Here is a 27,174-nt window from a genome sequence, read left to right as displayed (position 1 = left end):
ACCGTAAGGAGTAAACGAAAAACAGTACTTAAGATCTTACCTTCTAAGTCATCAATGCTTTTCTCCAATTTAGTTACTGACCTCTCGGCAAACTCAGCCCGAGTCTCAGCCTGTAATGATTTATTTGAGTCAAAGTTGGGAAGTTTTATGTTTTCCTTAGCTACAAACATAGGGAAAACTAGAGGATGAAAATGAAGCACATCACCCATAAAATGGATCTGAGACTACTTGTCAGTTTCAGTCATTAATGTGAGAAATGGCAGCTAGTATGGCACATAAACTCCAAGGCGACCTTTGAATATTCCCGACTTGGATTAGTGGACCTTTAAAATGAAAAGGCCCTGACCGATTCCATGAAAACAAACTCATTTACAATCCAGTTGGCGTCATCCACAACTCTCATATTACCTCCTTCAGCTTGTCGGAAAGGACCTTGATCTCTTCCTCATATTTGTCTTCCTTCTGCGAGTACTGTAATTAGAAAGAGCATTCCAGATGTCAGGCTGCAGCTCACTCTACTCATGCCTTCTCATGCAAAGAACTCGCCAGCCCAGCCAACAGATGTTAACGATGTCTTAGGAGGTAATGGAACCTCTGATATCAAATGGCACACTGCAATACATTCTCTGCTTTCTTGCCTATTGTTTTACATGGGATAACAAGATAACTTATCCGCTTGGCACTTGGTTTAAATTAAATTGATGACTCACATCCCTAACATAAAATAAATTCTCTAGTTGAAAAAAGAATTTATTATCTAATAACTCTCCAAAAATCACCTCATAGTATTGCCATTCACTAAAATGTCTATGTACTGTTGCTTTCACTGGCAGGGCCTCTTTTGAGCAGCACTTAAAAGATACCTTTCCCCGATACCATGCTCCTGGCCTACCTTCTCAGCCTGAGCCTCCAGTGACTTCAAGTTGTTCGTCACAGTTTTCAATTCTTCTTCAAGCTCGGCACATTTGCTAATGTTTTCGATCAGAGGCAGAAAGGGTGGGAGACAAGCCAAAGGAAGGAGGAGAGAAAAAGGAGAGGGATGGGAAAAAATGAAAACCAAGTCCTAGAGACGAAGGACTGCCTTAAAGTAGCCAAATCATCAGGTATTAAAATGTTTACTTTTGCCAGGAACACTGCCCCCCAACCTTGCAATAGCAGAAGGCAGGGTGACAAAAATCCAACAACTTTGAAGTGCAATAATTTGGCTCCTTTTTCGGCTGCCCAAAGAGCATTTATGAAGGGAAAACAAAGGAGCACAAAGGACCAAGGGAAAGCACTTAAAGCAAGATATAAATAGCAGAGGGTGAAGTGAAGGTGCAGTCGTTATACCAAACGAACCAGTAGGCATTGGAAGCTGAAAGACGTCTGGGTTGCAGTTAAACCTAAAAACCACACATGAGCCATCAGTACCTTATCCTCTGCAGCCATTAATGCTTTCAAGGTCTGATCCATTATTCTTAATTGTTCTTCCAGCTGTCGGACTTGGCTGTTAGTGGACACAGGAAATGCACAAGGCCATTCACAAAATCAGTGTGCAGGTAAGGCATGCAGTGATACACGCATTCCTACATAGACACCCCAAACGAGTCCGCCATGTTCCATACTCGTGGCTCATCCACATCAAATGAGTACAAAAGGAGCCTGGAGCTGAAACAGGTAATGTGCAGCTGCCAGAAGGTCATGCTGTTTAGTCACTGCTCTGTAGCACCCCATTCGTGGCCTCCTGGCGCCGGGCCCTCTTACCCTTCTGAGAGCTCAGCCCGCTCCTCTGCACGTTCCAGGTCGCTCTCAATGATGACGAGCTTACGGGCCACCTGTAGCAGGAAAACACAGAACACACATACCATGGGTCTTGCAAGCTTAATGTAGGAGGGCATGGGGTTAGGGATCAGATCCCATCAGTCCCTAAGGGTTTTGTCTACAAACAGTATGATTCTCTTTCTGGTAGACCAGAGAAAAGCAAGTCTCCATTAGGAGTGCCAGCAGAGAGGAGATCAGAGGCTTCTGCTCTGACTCAGAGTGGTCAGTTGTGATTAAGCAGTCTCAGCTGGAAGTCTGACCCAGGTGAACTGGCAGCCAGTCCAAAAGTGGAAGGAGGGAGAAAATACAAATTCACAATCTCAAAACAGCAGTAGGATGAGACATGATGCATTTTATACTGAAAAGGTAGGAGCTGCCAAGAAAACAAAATAAACCTAAGGCCTCCATTGATCTGATGGCTCATCTGTGTATCTACCTCCTTACTGCAGAGGAAGACTACAAGAGACACTAACGTGAGACCAGCTGGTGAGATAACTGACAAAGTCAAGTTTGTATTTAGTGGAGGAAACAGAGAGAAAGGGAGGCTCTGAAGCAGATCAAAACTAATGAGCATAGTGTAATCGGAAAGTAATGATAATAAAAAGGAGGGGCAACGCTGTCTCAGGATAGCCACGATGTGATCCAATAAGGACAAATCAAAAACCTTAATAATCATATTGCCTCTTTTATCACAGGAGGTTGTTTTCATGGGGACATGACCAGGAGCAAATTCAGCAGAAAACCTGTGTTAATAATAGTTTTTTTTTTACCACCCTTGAGGAGAGAGGCCTCCATGAATCCACTGAGCAACTGTCTGTGGTCTCTAGGCTGTCCAATCTGGATGTGCTAAGTGAATCTGGAAAGAAGTGACTGGCACCATGACAGCATGAGAGCCTCCTTTCACAAGACACAGGGCCCAACTCTCCCTACTGGCCAAAGATCTTTTGTCTGGGTCTTTGTGGCTGGGGGAGAGGAATTCTGGTCCTTCTTCCCAGTGCTACTGATCAGCTTCATGATAATGCCTGGGATCCCCTAGCAGGATCAAAATTAGAACCGTTTTCTGGAGAGAAAGGAACTTTGCTTCTCGAAACCACCCATTTATTCCAGCAAAGCAGATGGCCTCACTCAGGAATCAAGGTTGCGCTCTGCTCCCTGGCCTCCTGCAGGCCACTGCTGAGAGTCCACAAGGCTTTGGGCCCTAAGATCTGACCTCTTCATATTTGCGGTCGGCATCTTCAGCAATGTGCTTGGCCTCTTTCAGTTGGATCTCCTGAATTTCCATTTTTTCTTCATCCTTTTGGGCTCGACTTTCAATGACTTTCATGCCTCTAAAAAGAAAGACAGCAGGAAAATCCAAGATTTAGAGCTGAACTCTCCAAATGCACACTGCACTGCTGTGGCCTGTGAGTCTTAGTGTAAGTGGCAGACCAAAATAGAGCACAGAGCTACTTTTATTTTCCAAACCAGGAAACAACACTTTCCAGAGCTAAAGGTGGAAAAAAGAGACACATTTCTCTCTGTTCACTGTGAAGGAACTCTCTCACTTTGAGTACTGATGAAACTATCAGGCATCTAACATTAGATGAAAGGTACCATGTCAGGATCTTGTTTGAATCTTGGCGGCATGAAACTGGAAAAGCCAGTATGTTAAATCGATGAGATTTCTTTCCTTTCCTGTGGGAAGCCTCAGCTTGCACATGAACCAAAGCTAGAATAAAATCAAATTTATCTTTATTTACCTCTTTCTACAAAGAATCCTCTTACCCTGCCAACCATAAGCAAAAATATTAGACTGGCTTAAAAAAAAACTGCTGATATTTGACCATTTCTGACCAGTAATAATGGCAATTTCCTATGATTCAGCTGAATGCTTCAGGTTAAGTTTTACCTGTAACGGAACCCTTTCATGACAGCAATGCTGGGAGACAGGCCTGACATTGTCGTCTATACTGAGTGTATTAGGGTCCTATGGCATGGTGTATATTAGGGTTCTATGGCATGGTGTTATGTTTCAGAAAAATACTAACCTATGATATTTTACAGCTATATGGAATAATGAGTCATGTTAAAATGGAATTCATTTATCACAATTTAAGTAGGCAGCATAAGTAAACCACTATTTTATTATCATTTTTTTGAGACAGAGTCTCTCTGTCACCCAGGTTAGAGTGCAGTGGTGTGATCCTGGCTTGCTGCAACCTCCACCTCCCGGGTTCAAGCGATTCTCCTGCCTCAGCCTCTCGAGCAGCTGGGATTATAGGTATGCACCACCACAACTGGCTAATTTTTGTATTTTTAGTAGATTAAGGAGTTTTGCCATGTTGTCTAGGCTGGTCTCGAACTCCTAGCCTCAAGTGATCTGCCTGCCTCGGCCTCCTAAAGTGCTGGGATTATAGGCATGAGTCCATTATCTTTTGATGAAGCATTGGAATACAGTTGAGGAGATCTGGGTTGGAGTCTTGGCTTAGCCACAAATATGCTGTGAGCCTCGGTGCAACTCATATCGCTCTCTGAGCCCTAGTTTACTCATTTGTAGAACTAAGGGACTAAATGATCCCCAAGTTCCCTTTACTCTAAAGTCTAACATTACCAGACTGCCTTTAAGGTGCACTAACAAGTATATTTCAGAAAGAAGTCGGCCACAAAACCACTCTTATGTGTACACTGTAAGAGATGATTAGTCATCTTAAAGAAATGCTTGGTTAGTGAAGAAACACTAAGCGGCAGTGAATAATGGCCTGAAAACTTGAGCTAAAAATCTTCTTTAATCCTAAAGTATGAAATCACTATTTATACCTGACACCTGGTGGCAGGGTCACTTCAAAGATGGAGAAATGAACAAGGTGACTGACTGCTTTCACTTTCCCAGGTCACAGCACAGACAGATCCATGTTCAGTGTTCTGAGCCCCTTCATGCTATACTATCCCGCAAGCAGCAGAATGCTCTCTCACCTCAGGGAGTCTCGAAGGACTTCTGTGCAATATGGCAAATCATTAATTCCAACAGTTGAGCACAAGGGAAAATCCCTTCTAGACCACACGAGGCTGTGCTGGTCTATACGAACCATGCTTTCCTTTACCACCACAAAGCTGAATCTTGGAGTAGAGCCAGGTTACAGCAGAGGTGGGCTCAGAACACACAAGCATCTGACTATCTGTGTATTAAGACCAAGTTCAAACTATTTTACTTTTGCAGACCATATTTCTGTTTTATTTGTGTTTTTTCTTCCACCTATTTGTTAAGCTATTTGACAACTGACAGTCCATAGTTCCTTTCTCTAGGCCTAAGACTCCTTGGTATATTTTAAAATAAAGTTATACTTAAAAAAATGCACAATTGCTTTGTGGTCTGTGGGAACGAAAGGGCCAACTTGTACCCCTAAATTTCCCCTTTATATATCTGTCTCCCTCATTAGATGGTGAGCTCTGTGATGGCAGGAATAAGATCTTTTTCTTTTTTGTAACCTTAGGGCTTAGGACAGTGCTTTGCACATAGTAGGTGTTTCACTAATGCTAAATGAACAAAACCAACTAAGTTATACCTGGGATCAATGGAGGAAATGATCCCACCACCAGGGGACTGAAAAATTCTTAAACCTCAAAGATCACAGGAGCCCTCCAGTTTATTCCACTAGGAAAGGCAGCTGCAAAAGATGGCTGATGAGGCATTCTCACCTCTCACTCTCATCTGCTGCCTTCTCAGCTTCCTCCAGCTTCTGCAAAGCTGTTGCCAGACGCTCCTGGGCACGATCCAACTCTTCCTCAACCAGCTGGATGCGTCTGTTCAGAGAAGCTACGTCGGCTTCAGCCTAGGTGGAGAGTGAAAAGCATTTCAGAGTTGGGGAGAAAGTGAGGATGGTACCTTGAGGAAGTGGCGGGGACTGCAATGCTGATTTCAGACAGGAAGACTGTCTTGTGGTGAGCTACCTTTAAGTGCATTACAAGCCTCAGTCAACTCCGGAGTTCTCAGATACATTGATACATTGATATATAGAGTGAACATCCATATTTATGTACATACAAATCTATACACACAATTCTCATCAGACAGATCATTAGCAAACGGTCTTTCACATGGTTCCTTTCTTCCATGGATTTCAACACCCTGGCTTTACTTGCTTGGTAAACAAGAGCATCATCACAGCCACCTCACTCACTGGGGGCCTGAAGTGTGAACTGAGACAGGACTCACCCAGGCTCAGCCATGTAAGACGATAGCAGTACAGCCAGAAATCGGACTCAAGAGTTTGACTCAACATTCTTTTCTTCTAGTCACTTTATCAAAGGAACTAAAATAGTTTAAAATTCGGTGGTTCTAAAATACAAACCACATGAAGGCCCAACACAATCCAACAACCCCTTTTAGAATAACTGGCCTCATTGGAACAGAGCCAAGACAAATTTCCCAAATGTTTTTTACGTAAGCCTATGAAATTCCTTAGAAGTCAAGGTTAATACAAGAAGAGCATCAAACTCCTAAAAAGAAAAGTAACACAAGTACTGTTTTTACTTGGTATCTATCTCTGGAATAAAATTTTTGTTTCTTTGGGAGGCAATAATCTTTTCCTATCATACGCAGTCGCTGCTATGAGCCTCAAAACACTTGTAAGACTATGATGTTCCATTATACACACTTGCACTGGTGGCTGTTTAAATACTGTGCATGGAAGTGGAAGATGGAATTTACTAATCAGGTACAGCACCCTCATCCACTTTGCATATATGCTCACCAAGGGGTAGTGGGGTTTTCAGAATACTTAGGTGTTTTCTAGAAATTACAATAAACACTTAGGGACCCATGGTAATAGGATAACAAATTTCTCTACATACAGCCCTGTCTTCATCATTGAACTGTAAGCTGCTCACATCCAGAGAACTCACAGTTCTCTGCATAGAGTATGGGCTTAATAAGAGGAATAATACTAACGTAATTTCAATAAAAGCAATTTTCTTAGCTTATGGATCCACAATACAGAGTTAGAAATGCAAATGTAGTTAAAGACTGAGGTCACAGCCTTTAATCAAAGGAATCTGAGAACCTTCAGCTATGTGCTCATCTAGATTTGTAAGACTTTAAATGCCAAGTTTTATCTGGGAAGAGAGGTGAGTAGGGCATCTCCAAATACGGTGAAGGACTCTATAAAAACATGTAGGCTGGGCACGGTGGCTCACACTGTAATCCCAGCACTTTGGGAGGCCGACGTGGGAGGATCACGAGGTCAGGAGTTTGAGACCAGCCTGACGAACATGATGAAACTTTGTCTTTACTAAAAAATACAAAAAATTAGCTGGGCATGGTGGCATGTGCCTGTAATCCCAGTTACTCAGGAGGCTGAAGCAGGAGAATTGCTTGAACCCAGGAGGTGGAGGTTGCAGTGAGCCCATGATCGCGCCACTGTACTCCAGCCTAGGCAACAGAGCGAGACAAAAAAAAAAAAAAAGCATGTAAATACACTTTTATCCTGACAAAAAATGTAGTAATCGGTTGATGGAGGCAGGGAGCAGGGCAAATGTGAAACAAATCAGAGGAGGAACATTTACAACTGTACTGCCTACAAAGTAAATCATTACCAGTGCACAGCTGCTAACTGGGCCCAGCTAGGAATTACTGGCAGATGACTGTTGTTTTGGGGGTTATGAGTATATTGAAGGGTGAGGGTAACAGGATAACAAATTTCTTAATTACAGGGAACTGTCTTTTAAAAACCATTAGGCATTTTTTTCTTATTATTACCGGCAGGATGTGTATATTAAGGATACACTTTTGGGTCAGGCAAGATTTCTTCACTTTTCTATATTTTCATTTTCCAGTAAAATTCTATTCCTTTTGCAGGTGGGAGCGGGGGACTCAAAGCTGAAGCAAAAACAAAGGGCAAAAAACAAAACAAAGAAACCCGAAATTTAAAACCACACAAAAAACCAAGCACACAAACCCAAAGCCCTGCAACAGCAAAAAGCCTCTGTGGCGTGTCTAGGTTATGTACTCCAAAGTACTGTACACGTTGTACACGTTCTTTTCTTTCCCCCTTTCTTCTATTTAATATGAAGGCAAATATCCTTGTTACAGAGGCTATGGCCTATGAGAGAAATACCAGCAAGATTTTCAAAACCTTTTTGTAGCCACCAGGTTTTAAGTTCTCTGCTCTGCTTTAGATCTGGCCTAAACCTCAAGGACTTTGTACTCACTGAAAGTCAACTGTTTATGCTCTGGAGAAAGAACACTCTGAGTGACAGGTCTCTGTCCCCAGCTCCCCACACAACTGAGTCACCAGAAAGGAAGGAGACAGCACCTCATGTTCATTCCAGCCTTGCACATGAGATCTCCCTACCCCAAGGGACCCACCAACCCATCTACATCTTTCCACCGATCACCCCCACCCCCATTCTTTCCCTTAGCTCTTGGCACTGAGTTTACAGAATGCTATTGTCTAAAAGTCATCTCTGTTTCCCCAGGAGCATTCTGTAGAACCTCAGACTCCTGACATCAGAGAATATATCCTAAAGCAATACCAGCCAGCAGGGCTTCATAGAGGGTGCCCCAGCAACGACTGGGCATGGAGACCCACGTCTAGGTGCCAGTTTGTGATACGGAGGGAGGAATGGTAGCACATACACAGCAGACCTGAGGGTGGCTGCCCCTTCCTGAGGAGCCCCTGTAAATCCAAAAAATAGGGTCTCAATGTTTTAGCTGGAAGGATCCCGAGGTCAGCAGTTCCCACGAGTGGCATAGTGTCAGAATCAACTCAGAGATGAACATTAAAAAAAAAATCAAACTTCCAGGCCCTATCCCTAGAGATTCTGATTCAGGAGGTCAAAGGGGGAGGGCAGGAATCTGTACTAAAAATAAACAACCCCCTTCGCTACCACCCGAAGAAGCTGGCCATTCTTCTAGCTCTTCACTAAAAAGAGGCGGCAGGAGGGAACTCTCACCCTGACCACTGAAGTATGTGGAGGCCATATAGCCATCAGTGGGAGACAGGATTAAAACCCAAATCACCAGGCTCCTGGTGTGCTGGCTCTCCACTCTTCACTTCTCCTGGCTTCCCGGAACGTCATGGAAGCCTTGGAACTGGCAGTTCTTACTCCTGTGGTCTTTATCTCTTCTGACATCAGATTTAGATGCTCTCTGGGCCCCACCCCAACTCCCCAAGGCCTCAGGGACAGACCCTAACCAGGACTAGGAGAACAGCTGCTGTAATGCAAATCATCCACTAAAGTATTTATCACAATCTTTTCAAAATTCGACAGGATATAAAATTGAAAACTTCATAAAACAATGCTAATGGGTAATAGGAAGCTCACGTAAGGACACGGAGCATTTACTCCCTGGCCCTGAAGTCAACGCCTACTGCCCCAGAGGTTTCAGAGCAGGACAGGTGGAGGGACTTCCAGGTTAAAGCCAGGACCTGGGAGTAGTATCTGAGGTCACCTATCTTTATGGGAAAACCCTGAACCCATGACAGACTCTGCAGGCCCTAGTATACTGGTCTAATAGAATTTTTGTTTAGTTCCTTAGAATTCAAGATTGGTTTAATTTTATAATTCAATTAGGGCTACCTTCTCTTTCTTATTTTTACTTTTTATTCTGATTTATTATGCTCTATGCTCCAAAAGCCCCACACCTGTCATCTTCACTAGCTTTTATTTCTGGTATGTTTTTTCTAAGTTTTGAGGTTATTTAGATATTTTCTTTCTTCTTCTTTTTTTTTTTTTAACATGGGGTTTCACCATGTTGGCCAGGCTGGTCTCGAACTCCTGACCTCTAGTGATCCGCCCACCTTGGCCTCCCAAAGTGCTGGGATTACAGGCATGAGCCACCATGCCCAGCCTTATTTAGTTATTTTCTAAGGTTCTTTTCATCAAAGCACCTGGGAGGGTCTTAAGAACCTGCTGTTGCCTCTGCCTTTGAGCCCACAGACACATGACCATCTGTTAGTTAAAAGCAGATATAAATAACAAGGCATTTGGGGGAGGGTCAAGACCCCAGACACAAATTATTTCCAGGCATGTAAATCACTCTTAGTGTACTGAGTTAGCTTTCTTCTTCTTTTTTTTGTTTTTGAGGTGGAGTCTCACTTGCTCTGTCACACAGGCTGGAGTGCAGTGGCATGACCTCAGTTAACTGCAACCTCTGCCTCCTGGGGTTCAAGCAATTCTGCCTCAGTCTCCCGAGTAGCTGGGCTTACAGGCAGGTGCCCCACCCGGCTAATTTTTGTATTTTTAGTAGAGATGGGGTTTTGCCACGTTGGCCAGGCTGGTCTCTAACCGCTGACCTCAGGTGATCCACGCGCCTCTGCATCCCAAAGTGTTGGGATTTACAGGTGTGAGCCACCGTGCCCGGCCAAGTTAGCTTTCTTCTAACAGCAGCACACGTGCCGACTGGCAGTGAAGTCAGCTTCACTTCCAATGCTAGTTTCTTTTATTTCAAAAGTGCTATTGTGTTCTAACATGTAATGAACTACTCAAAAAAGAGACTGATGTATTAGTAAAGGCTACTTCCTGCAGATCTGTTTTTAAATACTTCCTGGTGCTCTGTACTTGAGGTGCCTTATAATGCAGAGGCTCCTCCTCCAAGGTAACAGCTAAGGGCATGTACCCCATTCCCCCACCCCCGACACGGTACTATATGGAAATCAAGGGCCTCCCCACCCCAACATAGTAAAATATTACTCAAAATCACATTTGAAAAAAAAAACACACACAACTTTTATGAAGCCTAGATTTTTATGAAATCCAGATGTTTTAGCCAATACAACAACAGAAAATTAAAAATGGCAGTGACTTTTACTTTTAAAAAAAGTATTCCAGTTAAGGCTATTAAGAAAAAATACTGGTGGGAGAATATTATATTCTAGAAATCAATCCTCTGGAATATATTTCCAAAGTCCTGCCTGAACCAGGGTGGAACTTGGGATGAACAAGTCAGATCTTTTTATTTCATGCAAACTGTAGTTATACAAAGGTTTCACCCAACTTGCTGTGTAAGACCAAGTGACCACAGCCAAGCTAAACTTCTGCCCTTATATGGTAAAGAAAGGGGGAAAAAAAACCACTGATGACATTAAGGGGCACTCCCATGGATAACAGATAAACACAACCTCCTCTGGGTGTGCCAAAGCCCATAATTTATGAGGCATATTTGTATAATGAGGGAGAAGAGACATGAACAAGGCATTGTGGTGCCTCTGCCTTGCCTACATGTGAAAGCGGAAATTGAGAGTATACATTCCACTTACAGCCTCTCTGGGAGTGCCAGTGCAAGCACAAAATGCACCCTCGATTTTCCTATCCCGGAAATATTTACCAAGTCTGAAGAGGGAAAGTGCTGGGAATTTTCGTAAATTGGTTATTTCCCATGATTTAATCATGTTACCAATTAAGAACCTTCTGGCTACAACTCCCTGTCTCCTTGTTTGCTGGATACCACTCAGAAAGGAAGAAAGAAATCAGCTTCTTCTTGCCTTTTTTTTTTAAAAAAAACATAATGACAAAAAGCAAACAAAACCCTAGTGGGTCACAAGACCTAGAGTCAGTCACGTCAAGCAAAGTAGCCTCATTCCAACGTTTTGAAGGATCCACACACCTTGGAAACACAAACTAGGAGGAAATAAGGGATGCTTTTTCCAAGGTAAGGGCTGGTTTAATAGGGGCTATTAACTACAGTCTGAACCTCTGAGTATTTGAGTTTAGGCCAACTCTGTGGTCAAGTATTTTTTAGAGTGGCTCATGGTTTTGTCACTAAACCTTTATCTTTGCTGCCAAAAGAAACTGTTGCTGCTAGCTTAACTCACAGCCCAGGCTATATCTCACTACCTGAGTTAGCTACATTTAAGTTCCAGTTTTAGAAGTTGGGAACAACTTGCAGCCTGAAGGTCTCTCTTCAATGGTCTGACCCAGTCCTCAAGTTGCTGTCTTAAAAGGTTCTGTGTTCAATCACCCAGGTAAACCGTTTTCAAAAATTACTTGAAAAAACGGAAACTACTTAAGCCACTTCTGATACAAAGTCGTGAAAAGAATGAAAGCATTATCTTTAGCCAACTGGCACAGGAAGAGTTCTGTTATAAAAACGATGCCCAAAAGAGAAGGTAATAATAAAAGTAATAATATGCCCTTCATAAAATTTATCTTTTGTGTCTAACATCAATCACCAGGCCAGGAGTTAATACAAGGCTCTCCCACATAGGGTCACACATTCTTTCTTAGCAGGGTGAGGAGGCTTCAGACTTCTACTACTAATACCACTTCAACCCACCAAACATTTCTTCCAGTCTGCCCACTTCCTCATCATTCAAACCCCCACCTCAACAAATGTTGATTAAAAGCAGTAAATGAACTGTTTTATGATGTCATGAAATGAGCAAGGCATCTTTAAGTCCCCTTGCTGGGTGGGGTACTGGTGAAGGAGCACTGTGCTGCCAGGGCTGTGCAATTTTAATAACAGTGGACATGGGCTGGGCGCCGTGGCTCACACCTGTAATCCCAGCACTTTGGGAGGCCGAGGAGGGCAGATAACCTGAGGTCAGGAGTTCAAGACCAGCCTGGCCAACATGGTGAAACCCGGTATCTACTTAAAAAACAAAATTAGCTGGGCATGCTGGTGCGTGCCTGTAATCCCAGCTACACGGGAGGCTGAGGCAGGAGAATCGCTTGAACCTGAGAGGCAGAGGCTGTAGTGAGCTGAAATCGTGCCATTGCATTCCAGCCTGGGTGACAGTGTGAGACTCCATCTCAATAATAATAATAATAAAATAAAAGCGGACACACAGCACTTATCCTGCTGTGCCAAGCACCCCTGTACTGTCTTTACATGTAACTCCTTTAACCAACAGGTAGATGCTGTTACTATCCACACTTTACACTGAGGGAACTGAAACACAGAGGTTAAGTAACTTGCCCATAGCTAGTAAGTAGTGGAGCCAGGATTCAAGTTCTGACAGTCTGAGTCCAAAGTTCTTGTTCTTATCCATCATATTCTATAGTTCTAATGGTTCAAGGATAGCTGCTAGCCAGTTAGAGAGGGAGTCGGAAATAGTTTAACACCCAGCCAAGTTCAGGGATATCCACGGGGCTTTTGTTGACTCTTCCTATATATAAAGCAAATACTGATAGTTATCTTTTGCCTGTTGATTTCCTTATTCCTATCTGCATTTTATCTGAAATTTTCTCTAGTTGAGCTTTCCTCTAAAGAGGACCATTTCAGATCTTGACGTTTCTGTGGCCAGCCATACAGCCATTACAATAACCAGAACGATTTACTCAACTCAGAAGAGCCCCGTATATTCAGTTCAACACAGCAGGACAACATATTATCGCTTGTCATAGAATTCCCAAGGTGTTTCAGTATCTTGATTAAAAACACACACACACAAAATCGACACATATCAAATACTAGACTACCTCTGAAATCCTGTTCCTGTTTGCTGGATACATTTGCCTTAGAAGAAAGGAAGGAAGCCAGGTATTACATTCAACTAGAGGGAGGGGAAGCCCGCAAGAGTATACACCCAATAACTGTTGACATTTCGCCAACTTTTTCCAAGACATGGTAACAAAGGATTATCTATCTGTGTGAGAGAACTGGGGAGGAGGACTGCTGAAGAAAGGGAAGGGTGAAGGGTTTTGCATACTATATGTCAGCTCTTCTAACAGAACCCGGCACGGTCAAGCTGTCAATGTCTCTCAACAGCCTGGGCGACACAGGCCTCCGGGAAACCAGAGTCTTCGGGGACGGCGAAGTTTAGCATCCCGGGGCCCCAAGTCCGCAGTGCCTCTCCCACTTGACCTGTCGGCGCCCCTTCTCAAAGGTACGGATCTCCAAGAGGAAGGACCTACTCCCTCCCACTCTCAAAGCAAGCCAGCAGCGCAAAGTGCACCTTCCGGGGACGCAGAAACACGACCGAACGCCACCACCCCAGAAACAGACCCTTCCTGGGAAAATGCTGCTTCCAGAACCTTCTCAACACCACGCCTGTTTCTCCTGGGAGCGTTTACTGTAGACCAGCGAAATGGAAAGGAAAGGCTAAGGAGAACAGGCCGGGCCCCTCCCCAGAGCCCGCCGCCAGCTGGCCCAGGTGCGCCAGGTGCGCCCTGGATGCGTGGGGTCGGGGGACCGGGGACTGGGGCCTCCAGGAGGGCCTTGCCGGGCGCCGCGGGGCCGCCCGGGGAGGATGCGCCCGCCCATGAGGGCTGCAAGGTGATGGGTGGGTCCCTTACGGTCTCCCTCAGCTTCCTCTCGTGGTCCAGCTCGCGCTGCAGGCTGCCCGCGCGCTCCTCCGCGGCGTCTGCCTGCTCTTGCAGGCTCCGGATCTTCCTCCGCACCGCCTCCAGCGAGCTGCTCCCCGCCATCGCGCCGGACGGGTAGGCGGGCGGGAGGGCTGCAGTGGGAGAGGCCGGTTGCCGCGCTGCGGACCCGGCTGCCTCGGCTGCCCCGGTTGCCCAGCGCCGGTCCGCCCCGCCCAGGCCGCTCCTTGCAACGACGGCGCCCCCTGCGGCCAGGAGCAGTCCGGAAGTAAAGGCCTCCCGGGCGGCGCAGGCGAACCGCACGCGGACGCGCACGGCCGGGCGGGGCGGGGCGCGCGCCGCGGATTCCCGAACCAGCCGGAGGCATTGCGCATGCTCGCGGCGGCGGCGAGAAAGACGCCAGAGGCGCGCTGCGGGGGTACCTGGTGGGCTGGGCGCTCCGGGAGGCCTCAGCGCCAGGGCTTTGGCTTCCACTCCTAGGGCCCCTCCCCGGCGCCGTGATGACCCGGGGTAACGGGGCTGGCTGCTAAGGGCAAGAGCGACTCCTGCTGGCCGCGGGAGCGCTCCGCTCGGGAGTCCAGATTCCTTCCCATGCCCAGGAGCGAGAGAAGCTGAGCGGCGGGTCTGAAGACGGAATGTACCCTAACGGGACTGATCCTAACCGCAATATTTTAAGCACCGCACTACCCCCATCCCCAAAAACTTTACGAAGTGAAAACCACCAACGTGTAGAGCTTAGTGGTTAGCCCTCCTGTTCTAAATGCAGTTTTCCTACGTTGACTCTGGCTCCTACGCTCCTGCTGCGTGGCTTCGGACAAATAACTTGTCTTCTCTGGGCGTCATCTGTAAAAGTGGAAATAATAATAGCACTTTCCCCATGGGGCTGCTGTGAGAATTATGAAGAACTACAAAGCGCTTAGCACAATACCTTATACATAGTTAAAAACTCAAATGATAGCTACGATTAAGAAATACACAAGCACTGTTTTAAGAGTCAGGCTGCGGCTGTATGATCTCAGGCCAACCTCGCTGGGGCTCCCTTTCCATTAAAAAAAAAAAAAAAAAAAAAAAAAAACAGTCATCCTAAGGGTCTCTGCTTTTTACAACCTTCTTTGGTGTCAGACCAGGCTCTGAGATCTTCTGGAATCCGATCAATTCTGGGATGGACTGGGACGCCTTTAAAAGGCACCCCAGGGAAAGCCACAGAACACTATGAGAGAGCCTCTGGCTACAGGTGGAGAAAACCACTGCGGACACAGTCTCTGCCGATTTCCCCCTTCTTAAATGCCTTCTGAGTCTCAGGGCTTTTTCTCCTCAGCTTTGTCACAGAAAGCTCTTAAAGCCAGCTCCCTAAGTGTGGAAATAACAAAGAAAACATGCTTGACAACCCTCTCATCCTCCAAGCCCTAACAAGGACCTTTGGCTTTCCTGACTCATTTTCTGTGGAGTTTCTCACAGCCTCTGCTGAGACTCTCACAAATCCCTGCTTGGGTCCTTGCATCCTGTAGGAGGGAGTTTCTCGCTTTGTTTCCATACAGGTTCAACAGGTCAGGTGGGAGGTTACAGCTGGTCCCCTAAGTGCAGAGACTATGGGCCTCCAACATTGAGAATGGGGGAACGGGGCATCTGGGAACCTCCAGGAGCAGCCAGGAAACTGCTGGATACTGGCAAGTGCTCTAAATCGGCCAACTAGTGACTTAATGTCCTGGGAAAGTCAGTTTCAGGTGAGTTCATTTTCATGCTGATGTCATTATACAAGAGTTTGGGAGAGTTTTCTCATCCTTGGCTGCAGGTTGGAATCACCTGGTATTTTTTAAATGCTGCTGCCTGGGTTCCACCCCTAGGGATTCTGATTTAATTGGTCTTGGGTGCATCCTAACTTTGGGTTTTAAAAGCTCCCTAAGTGATTATGTTTAGAGAAGGTTGAGAATCCCTAATTTAGTAAGTAAAGACCTACAAGGGGGTAAAGACTCACATGCTAATATCAGATATATCACAGTTACTGGGGAAGAGATTGGGGGCCGGAAAAAAATGTCTTCGATCCCCTTCAGCCTCACTTTTGGCTTAGGCGGAAAGACAACACAAAATTCAAAACAAGACCATCAGGGATACTACTACTCCTGAATGACAATCTTCTAAGCTGGAAAGAGCCCACTTCCGGAATAGGATTTGTAAAATACACCAGTAATATAGTAGAAAAATGTTTTTAGTGGCTGGGCGCAGTGGCTCACGCCTGTAATCCCAGCACTTTGGGTGTCCAAGGTGGGCGGATCACAAGGTCAGAAGATGGAGACCATCCTGGCTAACACAGTGAAACCCCTGTCTCTACTAAAAATACAAAAATTAGCTGGATGTGGTGGTGCACACCTGTAGTCTCAGCTACCTGGGAGGCTGAGGCAGGAGAATCCCATGAACCCAGGAGGTGAAGGTTGCAGTGAGCTGAGATTGCGCCACTGCACTCCAGCCTGGGAGACAGAGCAAGACTCTGTCTCCAAAAAAAAAAAGAAAGAACAAGAAAAATGTTTTTAGTAATAATAATAGAAAAATGGAGAAGTATTTTACACTGGCGAGTAGTGCAATGTCCTAATCCTAAAGGTAATATGATTTCACCTCAGGAAGCTGACTTCTTCACCCAACTTCTCCCTTTTTCTAGTGACATCTGTCTCTTCCTCCTCAAGTTTTGACTATTTTTTAGTAAATAAAAAACTACCACTCTGAACATGGTCATGCACCGCATAATGACATTTTGGTCAATGAGGGGCTGCATATATGACAGTAGCCTCATAATATTATAATAGAGCTGAAAAATTCCTATCGCCTGGTGATTTGTGTTACCATTGTTGACAGTATTCAGTACAGTAACATGCTGGACAGGTTTGTAGCCTTGGTATATAGTAGACTATACCTCTAGGTTTGTGTGTAGCCTTGGTATATAGTAGACTATACCTCTAGGTTTGTGTAAGTACTATACGCTCTATGGTGTTTGCACAATGAAGAAATCACCTAATGACCCATTTCTCAGACCTTATCCCCCTTCATTCATCAGCAAATGACCGTATAGCATTTCTTCACAAACTTTTTCAATATCCCTATGGGCTCCAAACTCCAAACAACCTAAAGTGTCCTAAAAGGGAATATGATCAATACACTACCAAAAAAAAAAACATATATGCCAGATTTAGGGACAGTTTCCCAGTGGGAAAAAGAACCAAAACAAGATTCAAGAACCTCCCTCCCCTGCTGCTCCCCACACCAGCTGACTTTAAATAACTTTTTTTCCATTTCTGCCCCACCCTATTCCAGTACTCCCTTCAACAAGACTTTTCAATAAAGACATGTTAGCACTACATAGTTACAATAATTATTATCCTCCTTTTCCTTAAGAATTGTAGTAACCTTTTTCTCCCTCTTTTGCCTTCAGTCTTACTGGGCTATTTTCAAATTCTCTGCATTCTTTTCCTTATAAGGAATATCTTTCCTTGATCTATCAGTAGCTCTTTTGAAAAAGCTAAATAAACGTCCTGCTGGAGAATTTGCGGGAGACAGGCATCTTCCATTTAGCTATATATAGAGCAGGCATCTGATCTGCATTAAACAAAGCAGGCTCAGAGTTATATATGGTTTTTGGCTCTTTTTCCAAAGCCAGGTAAGTTTATAATTTAAATGTTTTTGCAAAATCAGTGCTTCCCCCAAACCCCCTTTCCAGGAACCTTGATTTTCACTGAAAATTTCTTTTTGGCAGATTCCAAATGTCCTGTCTGGATTTCTCATTTACAAAGCACACCTGCGCATACATCTCCAGACTTTCATGCTACAAAGAGCCTTTACTAATTTCAAGACCTGAGACCCTTCAGTAATTTGCATGTTACTTTCATACAAAAAAATTCTGCGGTTGCCCTTGGTGTTTCAACTGCTGGCATAGCTTTCCCTGGTGCTCAGGCATTCTTGGAATTGTTACCAACTTCCCAAGGAATTCTTTTCTAATTGGGCCTCTAGGCTTAATTAGCTTTTAGAATGGAATCCAACGGTGTGAAAAGAAGTTGGTCCTTTGGCTTGACTTTCAGAGGCAGACGAGGCAAGCTCTCAATTAAAAAGCTTCCAAAGGGCGGTGGACAAAGAGCTAGTAGAGCCTTAGCTGTGTGCATCACCCCTGCAACTATGTGGTGGTTGTCAGAAGGCTGACAGGTGGGGGCGGGGCGAGCAGGAGGGGCAGGGGGCAGCTAGCTCACTATACCATATAAAGCATGAGCTATATATAACTCAAAGCTTACTTTCTGAATCTAGTGCCTTCAGACTGCAGACCCAAGCAAGTATCACCTTCCCAGGCAGACCTTAAGGGGTCGATTAAGGCTTCGCTAGTGAGAAAGGAAGCCTCAAAGTGTCTCTGTGCCCCACCATGAAGTGCAGCCTTCTAAGTAAAAGTACCACTGTGTCATTTCTTTCATTTAGAGGCCAGGTTCTCTGTACCTGACTAGACCCACCACCAAAACCCAGAACTTCCCACCCACTGGAGATGGTGAAAGGAAACAAAGTGAAGAAAACCTGGCATTCTCGGCACAAACCTTAGTGATGACACCTGAGGGGTTTTCTGCCACCAGGGAAGTGAAGTTCACCTCCAGAGTCCAATTTCAGCTGCTCTATTCTCCCAGCCTCTCATCCACCCACCTCCATCCCCAGGGAGGTAAAGGAAAGAAGAGAGGAGTAGATGAAATATAAATGAATGTGTGCAGTAGCAGTCAGAGGCGGCATCCAATGCCCTGGGCCATGGCGGGGCTGTGTGCAGGTGTCCAGCAGGAGGAGGTAACCTTCCTCCATTGCGCTCCAGCCCTGTGGTGACCAAGAGTGGCCACGCAGGCAAAAGGTGAGGGAAGCAGTGTGAGCGTGCACTTACATCGGTGGCCTTTTTCTCTGCCAGCTCCAGCTTCTCCTGGGCATCTTTGAGAGCCTCAGAGTATTTGTCCAGTTCATCTTCGGTGCCCTTGAGTTTCTTTTGCAGCGACACTAGCTCATCTTCCAGCTGGGAGTTGGCCAGGGGGTATGGGGAGGGAGGGGGGGTGCAGCAGGCAGCGTGATCCCAAAGGGGAGGGGTGTGGGTGCACAGAACCAGAAGGACAGGGACAGCGGGAGAGAGGGAAAGACAGGGAGGGAGAGAGAGAGAGAGAGAAAGAGAAAGAGTTAGCCATTCATGCGCCGTGCCGTGCCGCGCGCCCCGGGTACCTTGGCGGCGGCCTCCTCGGCGGCCAGGAGGCTGTCCTCCGCCTTATGCAGCTCCTCCAGCACCCGGTCCCGCTCGTCCTCCGACACCCGCAGCAGCTTCTCCTTGGCCGCGATGTCCTCCTCGAGCTGGGGGCAGCGGCGGGCGGGCGCGGGCGGCCGGCACGGACCGGGTGTTAGACACACACAACACACGGGCGTCGGATTGGCTGGGGGCCCTCGTGCTCGGGGCGCCGCCGAGTTGGAGTGCAAGGGACCCGAGGTAATCTCCTCTTGACCCTAGCTGAAACCGCTCCGCGGCTCACCCCGCACACCCACCTGCCCTGGGACGGGACTCCTGCCGAGGTCTCAGCGGGCTCAAGTCCACTACTTGGGGATACAGAAAAACGCCACTGCTGGCCTGGCTTTCGGGCTATAGCCCCCATTCCGTCCCATATTATTTCTTAGGAAACAACTCCATGACCCCCCTCTCCTCCCCCTTTCCTTTCTCCCCAGTCAAAAGTCAAAGAACTTCTAACACTTGAGTTACTTGAGTCCCTTTCTCCATCCCTCGCCCTTCCTTCAAACGTTCCCAGGAACCCGGTGTCCTCCTCCCTTCCCCAAACCGATTCCTGGTCCTGAGAATAAAGTGCCTCTAGGACTTGACTTCGCGGGCCATGGGAACCGGAGAAGAGAAATAAGCGTCCTCAGACCAGACTACAAAGTTAATCTAAGTCTGGCTCTTGCGTTTCCCTTCCTTCTTTCCAGACGCGCGCCCTGGCCGCCCTGGGTGGTGGTGGGGGTAGGGTAGTGGCTCCCCGAGTCCTCGGGGTGGGGGATCCAGGCGGGGGTGCCAGGCTGAGGTCCTGGCGCTTGGGGCTCGGGCGCAGGGCGAGGGAGGCGCAGACCTGCTTGCTCCTGTCTTCCGCCGCCTTCTTGTCGGCCTCCGCCTGCTCAGCTCGATCCAAGGCGTTCTCCTTGTCGAGCTTCAGCATCTGCATCTTCTTCTTGATGGCGTCCATGGTGGCGGCGGCGAGGGGCCCTGGGGCTGTGGCAGGAGCGGTCGGGCGAGCGCGCGGTCGGGCGGAGGAGCGGGAGTGCAAGCGCGGAGCCGCCTGCTGCTCCCAGATATGTACTTTCCCAAGGGGGCGACCGCATTCCTCAAGACAGCCAATACTTTTTTGGAAAAGCTTTTTTCTCCTGCCCCCCTTCCTCCTCTCCTCCCTCCGCCCCATGCCCCCTCCCCGTTCCTCCCGCGGGGGCTGCTCGCCCATTCGCTGCCTCCCGCCGGCCTCCCAGTTGACGGTGGATATGACTATATATGGGGACCCGAGCCGCCGAGGCGGTGGCGGGGCGAGGACGCCCTGTTTCTAAACCTGCGCGCCTGGGAGAGGGCTTTAGGGCCGAGCCGGGGCCGAGTCGGTGCAACCCTCCGCCCTCCGCGCCCCCTTCTCCCAGGGCCCGCACCCCGCCATTAGGGTCCCCAGCAGAGCCCGCCCTGAGCCGCCGGGGTCCGGGGAAGCGCGGGGCAGGTGGTGGATGCGCGTCGCCCCCCTGCTTAGCCGAAGACCCGGGGGCTTCCCAGCCGCCGCCGCACCCCGCGTCCGGGACCATGTGCTCTGGGCACCCGCCAGCGCCTCCCCGGCAGCTCTCAGCCCGCCAGGTGTCATCCTGGGCGCTCACGCTCTGGAAACTCAACTGGAGCAGAGAAAGGGAGAGCGTGGGGGGAAAGCCTGGGGCAGCTTCTGAGACTTTCTCTGCGGGCGCGGGTCAGAAAGGCAGGGGGCGGCACAGTGACGGTACACAGAGTCTTGTTTTCTGTGTGCCCTTTCCCCCAGCGGAGGGACAGTCAAATACTTTAGGGACACAGGACTCAATGGCGTAGTTCTGCGCTTGCTGTGCGGTGCCTCCGAAAAGGCGCGCGCGCGCGTGCGTGTGGGGGTGTGTGTGCGCGCGCGCGAGTGGCAGTTTAAGAGGAAAGAACATTGAGTTTAGACTCACGCAATTTGGCCTGTGGTCTCTGCTCTGCCACCAGCGACCATGAGACCTTGTTTGCTGCCCGCGGCTTCCTCAACTTTAAATCCAGGGGGTAGATGATCCCCGAGATCTCTCCAGATCTAACTTACCATTTTTCTTGCATTGATTTTAGGGAGTCAGCCTTTCCATGTTAGATGCCCAGGTGCCAGGTTTCAGAAAACAAGGGATCGGTGTTAACCTGACTAAGTCATTGCAACCACAGCTGCAACTGTGAGGAGGGAGTAGGCCTGGTAGGCTCTGCCTTGAGCGGTGCTTGGAAGCGGGAGGATTTTCCCCCAACACTTTGGATTTTTAACTCTACTCCTTCCATCCCCCAAGGGGGAAAGGCTACTTTTTTTCAGAGCTTCAGTGGAAGGGGAGGTGAGGGGGTTGCTCCCAGCCCCTGAAATATCAGTTGAGGCAGGGCTGTGGTTGTGAGGGTCTTGTTAATAGTCCCCGCAGAATAATTCACAGTCCGTACTGCATGGATACCGAATATTCCCCAGACGGTATCTGAGCAGATTAGGCAGGCCAAACAACTTGTTAAGTCCTTCAGAGAATGATCAAGTTCCTCTCTAGGATTTTATCAGGTTTTTTCCACTAATGCAACTGCCTAGGAGGGAAAAAATACACCGACCTAATGGTCAGAACATTAGATCTGTGTGCATAGGGGCTGCATGGCTCGGAAATTAACCAGAGCCCTTTAATCACAGTGGGTCAACTTAGCCACCAGAACAGTGACAAAGTTCCAGGCCTGTAGATGATATCCAGATGCATGGACTCTAGGGAGCTGACTCCCCAGGTTGGAGCTCAGCAGAGGAGTCAAGAATAGGGAGGTTGGAGTTAGTTCCCGGGATCCAAACCTGGCCTGGCCACTTCCTTGCAGTGTGACCTTAGCCATGTTACAACCTTTCTAAGCCTGTTTTCTCACTTGTAAAAAGAGGCAACTGAACTGGAGAAACTCCTTGAGGGACTACATGTTACTGACTGTTCTTTTCTCACCGTGCCATATGTAGCCAAAGAACTCATTAAATCTTCCTTAAGTGAATTCATGCTACAGGCAATTTATCAAACATGGTGTTATTGAGCACCTGCTGTACACTAGGCAGGTACTGGGCTCTGGAATCCAAAGAATGAGTAGCACAGGTCTTTGTCCTCCAGGTGTTTGCATGAGCAGGGAATAAGAATTCACAGGAGGAAGAAACAGAAATGACCGGGTCAGAGCGGGTGGGAAAACCTTCTCTGAAAAGGTGGTGACTTTTAAACGGATTTTATTTTTTATTTATTTAATATTTTTCTTGAGACAGAGTCTTGCTCTGTCACCAGGCTGGAGTGCAGTGGTGCAATCTCTGCCTCCCGGGTTCAAGTGATTCCCCTGCCTCAGCCTCCCGAGTAGCTGGGACTACAGGTGCACCACCATATCCACCTAATTTTTTGTATTTTAGTTGAGATGGGGTTTCGTCATGTTGGCCAGGATGGTCTCAATCTCCTGACCTCATGATCCACCCGCCTTGGCCTCCCAAAGTGCTGGGATTACAGGCGTGAGCCACTGCACCTGGCCTTAAGCTGATTTTAAAGGAAGGGTAGCGGTTAGCTAGAGAGGAGGGCCATTGTATGAGCCAAGGAAAGAAAACAGAATGTTTGGAGGTGGTTGGACAGTAGGATTTGGAGGTGAGTGGGAACCTGATACTGGAAAGGAGGGTTGGGGCCATACGATAAAGGGCTTTGAATTCCAGATTCAGACATTCAGACCTTACTGTGTAGTTTAAAGCCATCGATGTCTCTTCTTTTCACGTCGTCTTCTCCTGGACGCCCTCACCTAGGGCTATATTCAGAGGTCAAAGCCTGTGGTGTCCAAGTATGGAAATGGAGCTATACAACACTAACTTTAAAAATCCTGTGGTACACATCACTGATCCCTAGACTGCTGGGTTAACAAAGCAGGTCCTGAATTCAGTCATTTCTTTTCACCCCTGTTGAGATTCTGCCACATGTCAGGCCCAAGTCAGCTTTATGGACTGTACTGCCTGTGACCTTTTCGTCATCAAGGGCTAGAACAAGGCTAGGACTACCAAAACGTCATGACTTCAACAACACATTCTTCTGTAGTGAACAGGTCCTCTGATCCTCTCCGGGGGTAGGCTTGACAGTCACGAGCTGTATGTAGTATGTATTCCTGTTCTCCAGCAGACTGGCCATGACCCAAGGACAGATCTAAAGACTGACTAGGGACCTGGTGTTGTGGCCTGTCAGGCAATGATGGACTGGGCCACTCAGCTTCTTTCATTGCAGTTTGAACTAAGGAACATAAAAAATAGGAATCACTAGCTGTGGCTGCTGAAACAAAAAGGGATTGCAGTGTTGGGCTGGAAATGCCATGTGTAAAGGTGATTAAGTTTATTCACAAATTTTTAGGCTTTCTCCCCAGTCAAGGTCTTGGTAGCATTGCACTTCCCACCCAATTAAGTTGGCTGTGGCCATTTGACTTGCTTGGGCCAAGGAAATGTGAGCGGAAATATGGTGGATACTTAAAGAGTTAGCCCATGTCTAACCGTGTTCATTTTTCAAGATTGTGACTGCTTTGTTGTTGTGGGTTTTCAAGTGTCTCCTTCTTTCCCCAACTCACCCTTGGTGGACATGTAGTGAGAACAAGATGTAAATGTTTGTTATTTTAGGCCACTGAGCTTGGGGGTTGTTTGTTACAGAAGCATAACTAGCTTCTTCTGACTGATACAGTACAAAAGGTATGCATCATTTAAGTTATGAAGAAGCAGAGAAGTGATTATAGAGAAAGAATGAAGCAGGCATATCAAGATAAACAGAAGCATCATTTAGAGAAAGACTGGGAGAGTATGACAAAATTTCAGTTCCAGGGGTCCTTATAGTAACACCCTGTATTTCTTGAGGTTACATGAGTGAGTCTATATTCCTTTAAAGTAAAAACCTTACCAAATCATGGTGGCATGACAACCTGCATGACATTCTTGGCCCAGAGGCTCTATGTGAACACCACGAACATGCTTGGTATTTCCAGATTTCTCCAATGCTTGGTATTTGTTCATTTCTCAATGAATGTTTGTTGAATGATTTTTTTTCTTTAATGACTGACAAGTGCAACTTTCTTACTGACTTACAAGTAAGTCTGGGAAGATAAACTAACAAAACTAGGTTCAAAAGATCTTGTTTCCATTCAAAATATAGGCTCTGTATTGTATTTAATGAAGAATGAATATAAGTATTATGATAGGGTAAGACAAATGTCTCCAAATATTTAACACCTTTTGTGTGCAAGACATTTAGGGCTTATGGGATCAAGGGAAGTAGACAAAAGACATGGATCTTCTTCTGTAGGAAAACTGTCTATGTTTGATGCAGGGAGAACCCTCTGTTTGGGGGTCATTTAACGTGTATTTCCAATGGCATGACCATCAGCCCAAATGGTCACCTGGGGCCCCCTATAGTTATGAGGATCACATATCCTGGGTTTTCTAGGAAAGCTTTCATATTAAATATATTGTCTTTTTCCCCTCCATAAAAGCACTTGTATATGTCATACTATAGTTTTCAATATTTGGTTACAAAGGAGAGTCAATATGAGCATCGTTTCCCAATGTGGCACCTTTAACAGGAATACTCACTTGAATATGTACATCAGGGTGTGTGTGTTTGAAGAAACAAAATGAAAACCTAATTACCTGAGAGTCACCCCTTGTTTAACAGCAATAGCCCCCTGTGTCTACTGGGACTCCCTCAGAGTCAACAGTGCTGACTCAAGGAATTAAGGGAAAGTGAAGAATCTATAATTAAACTGAGAGATGATTGCTTCTTCCACTGGGTTTTGGAATGCAGCGTTTTATGCTCACAGCTTAGTGTCCCCGGAACAAGATACGGCGTGCTCTCCTCATACACTGGGGAGTTTTGTTTCCCAACAGTTTGTGATGCCGCCATCAAGGGCCCGCAGAAAATATGCTGTGCTTCCTAGGGGTGGGGGTGGGGCTGCTCTGGAGCTCTGGGAAAGGTCTTCAGGCCATTTTTGAGGCTTGCCCGCCTTTATTGTTCAGTAACACACAGCTGGTCCTGATCCTGCAGAGAGGCTCTTGAGCACGCTTGTCACCTCGAATGTTTGCATGGGCAAAATGATTCTCCCAGTACAAAAAAAACAAAAGGGCATAGGAGTTTTCCTGCCTTACCTCTTATTGTCTTTCAACAGGAGCAACTCAGTGTAGATTTAATCAAGCTCCAAATGTGGGGGAATGTAGCTGTCTTAAGAAAGGCGATATTCCCTCATGTCTGTATAGCTTATAAAGCACTTTCAAGTTCATTACCTCCTCCTCCCAACCTCTTATGACAGCATCAGGATGAGTTCTCTGATTTTCACTCTGTAGATGAGAAAACCAGGCCAAGCACAGTGGCTCATGCTTGTAATCCCAGCCCTTTGGGAGGCCAAAGCAGGACTGGGCAGATCTGTAGAAGCCCGCCCCCGCCTCCATCTTTACAAACTAATTTAAAAATTAGCTGGGCATGGTGATGCACACCTGTGGTTCCAGCTACTCGGCAGCCTGAGGCGGGAGGATCGCTTGAACCCAGGAGTTCAGGTTGTAATGAGCTATAATCATGCCACTGTACTCTAGCCTGGGTAACAGAATGAGACCCTATCTCAAAACAACAACAACAACAAAAACAACCAAACCCTAAACCAAAACAAAACCACACACACTACTAAGTGCAGTGACTAGTTCAAGACCACTGAGCTGGGAGGTAGCAGTGCAGGGACAAAAATGCAGATATCCAAACTCTCAGTAACAATGCTCTTTTCATTCATGCATTCATTCATTCATTCATTCACAGCCTGTTTCTATGTTCAGTTTGATTTCATATTCATTTTATTTTATTATTATTCTTGAGACGGAGTCTCGCTCTGTTTCCCAGGCAGGAGTGCAGTGGCACAATCTCCGCTCACTGCAACCTTTGCCTCCTGGGTTCCAGCGTTTCTCCTGCCTCAGCCTCCCGAGTAACTGGAATTACAGCCATGTGCTACCACACCCGGCTAATTTTTGTATTTTTAGTAGAGACAGGGTTTCACCATGTTGGTCAGGCTGGTCTCAAACTCCTGACCTCAGGTGATCCACCCACCTCGGCCTCCCAAAGTGCTGGGATTACAGGCGTGAGCCACTGCACCTGGCCTGATTTCATATTTAAAAGCAATACACTATAAGGTGAAGAGGAGAGGGGGGCTTTAGAGGTCTTTTCTACATGTAGAACATGGTTAAAACGTGATACTAACAAGGCTAAGACTGAAGGGGGTGACAGCCGGCACGGGCCAGCTCACTACAGCAGCCTGGCCTCCTAAACCCTCTCACCCACTGTCAGTGACAGGAGAAACGTTAAGCCAACAAAATCTTTCTCCACTCTTGTGTTTATGACCAAAGATGGGATAATAAGGACATTTGAAGATAGAAAGGTGAGTATGTAAATTTTCTTCCCAGTAGCTTTAACAGAGGATTTGAGGTAATCAATAGAAATCTACACTCGATTCCCTCAAAACCCTTGGGTTTGCAAAGGAATGAGTCACCAGTTAATCCAGGCAGTATGTTTGTGGGGGAAATGAAGACAAAATTTGGGATAAAACAGCAACTAGTGCCTCCCTAAGACTCAGCCTGTGCAGAAACGAAAGCATCTGTACAGACTTTGTAGTCGAGAGCCTTGAGGGCCACATCGAAGACTTGGGATGGTTTCAATCATGACTTCCTGGCAAACCTCGCATTCTTTTCATATTGAATGCCACCTGTTCATTTTTATATTTTTATACTTGCTTCTCAAGTTTCTGCTGATGTCCTTAACAGGAGCATATGTGGAAGTGACCTTTGTAGCCTCCTGAATGGCAAGCAGAGCTCCACCCCTCCTTTGCAGATCATGAAATCCGAC

General features: G+C 46.7%; 1 protein-coding gene across 15 annotated transcripts in view; it reads right to left on the bottom strand.

Moving 5' to 3' along the window:
- Positions 1 to 20,339, bottom strand: part of TPM1 (tropomyosin 1) — a 28,677-nt gene extending 8,338 nt beyond the window's left edge. For 4 of the 15 annotated variants that reach the window (XM_064361374.1, XM_012443063.3, XM_012443061.3 and 1 more), the window contains exons 1-8: positions 20,142 to 20,339; positions 19,258 to 19,383; positions 5,476 to 5,609; positions 3,011 to 3,128; positions 1,744 to 1,814; positions 893 to 968; positions 409 to 471; positions 41 to 110 (exon numbers count right to left, since the gene is read on the bottom strand). In XM_064361374.1, the coding sequence (XP_064217444.1) occupies positions 41 to 110; positions 409 to 471; positions 893 to 968; positions 1,744 to 1,814; positions 3,011 to 3,128; positions 5,476 to 5,609; positions 19,258 to 19,383; positions 20,142 to 20,255 (772 nt within the window). In that variant the 5' untranslated portion in view covers positions 20,256 to 20,339. Of the gene's footprint in view, positions 1 to 40; positions 111 to 408; positions 472 to 892; positions 969 to 1,410; positions 1,487 to 1,743; positions 1,815 to 3,010; positions 3,129 to 5,475; positions 5,610 to 14,013; positions 14,232 to 18,931; positions 19,058 to 19,257; positions 19,384 to 20,141 lie in introns of those variants that run through there. The other 11 variants (XM_012443071.3, XM_012443062.3, XM_012443060.3 and 8 more) reach the window with 5 other exon arrangements.
- Positions 20,340 to 27,174: the final 6,835 nt, after the last annotated feature.

This window comes from Aotus nancymaae, unplaced genomic scaffold, assembly GCF_030222135.1.
Source record: "Aotus nancymaae isolate 86718 unplaced genomic scaffold, 86718_ANA_hifiasm-v0.15.2.pri h1tg000041l, whole genome shotgun sequence".
In the NCBI taxonomy this organism is placed as follows: domain Eukaryota; kingdom Metazoa; phylum Chordata; class Mammalia; order Primates; family Aotidae; genus Aotus; species Aotus nancymaae.
This window is presented reverse-complemented; position numbering and strand designations above follow the sequence as displayed.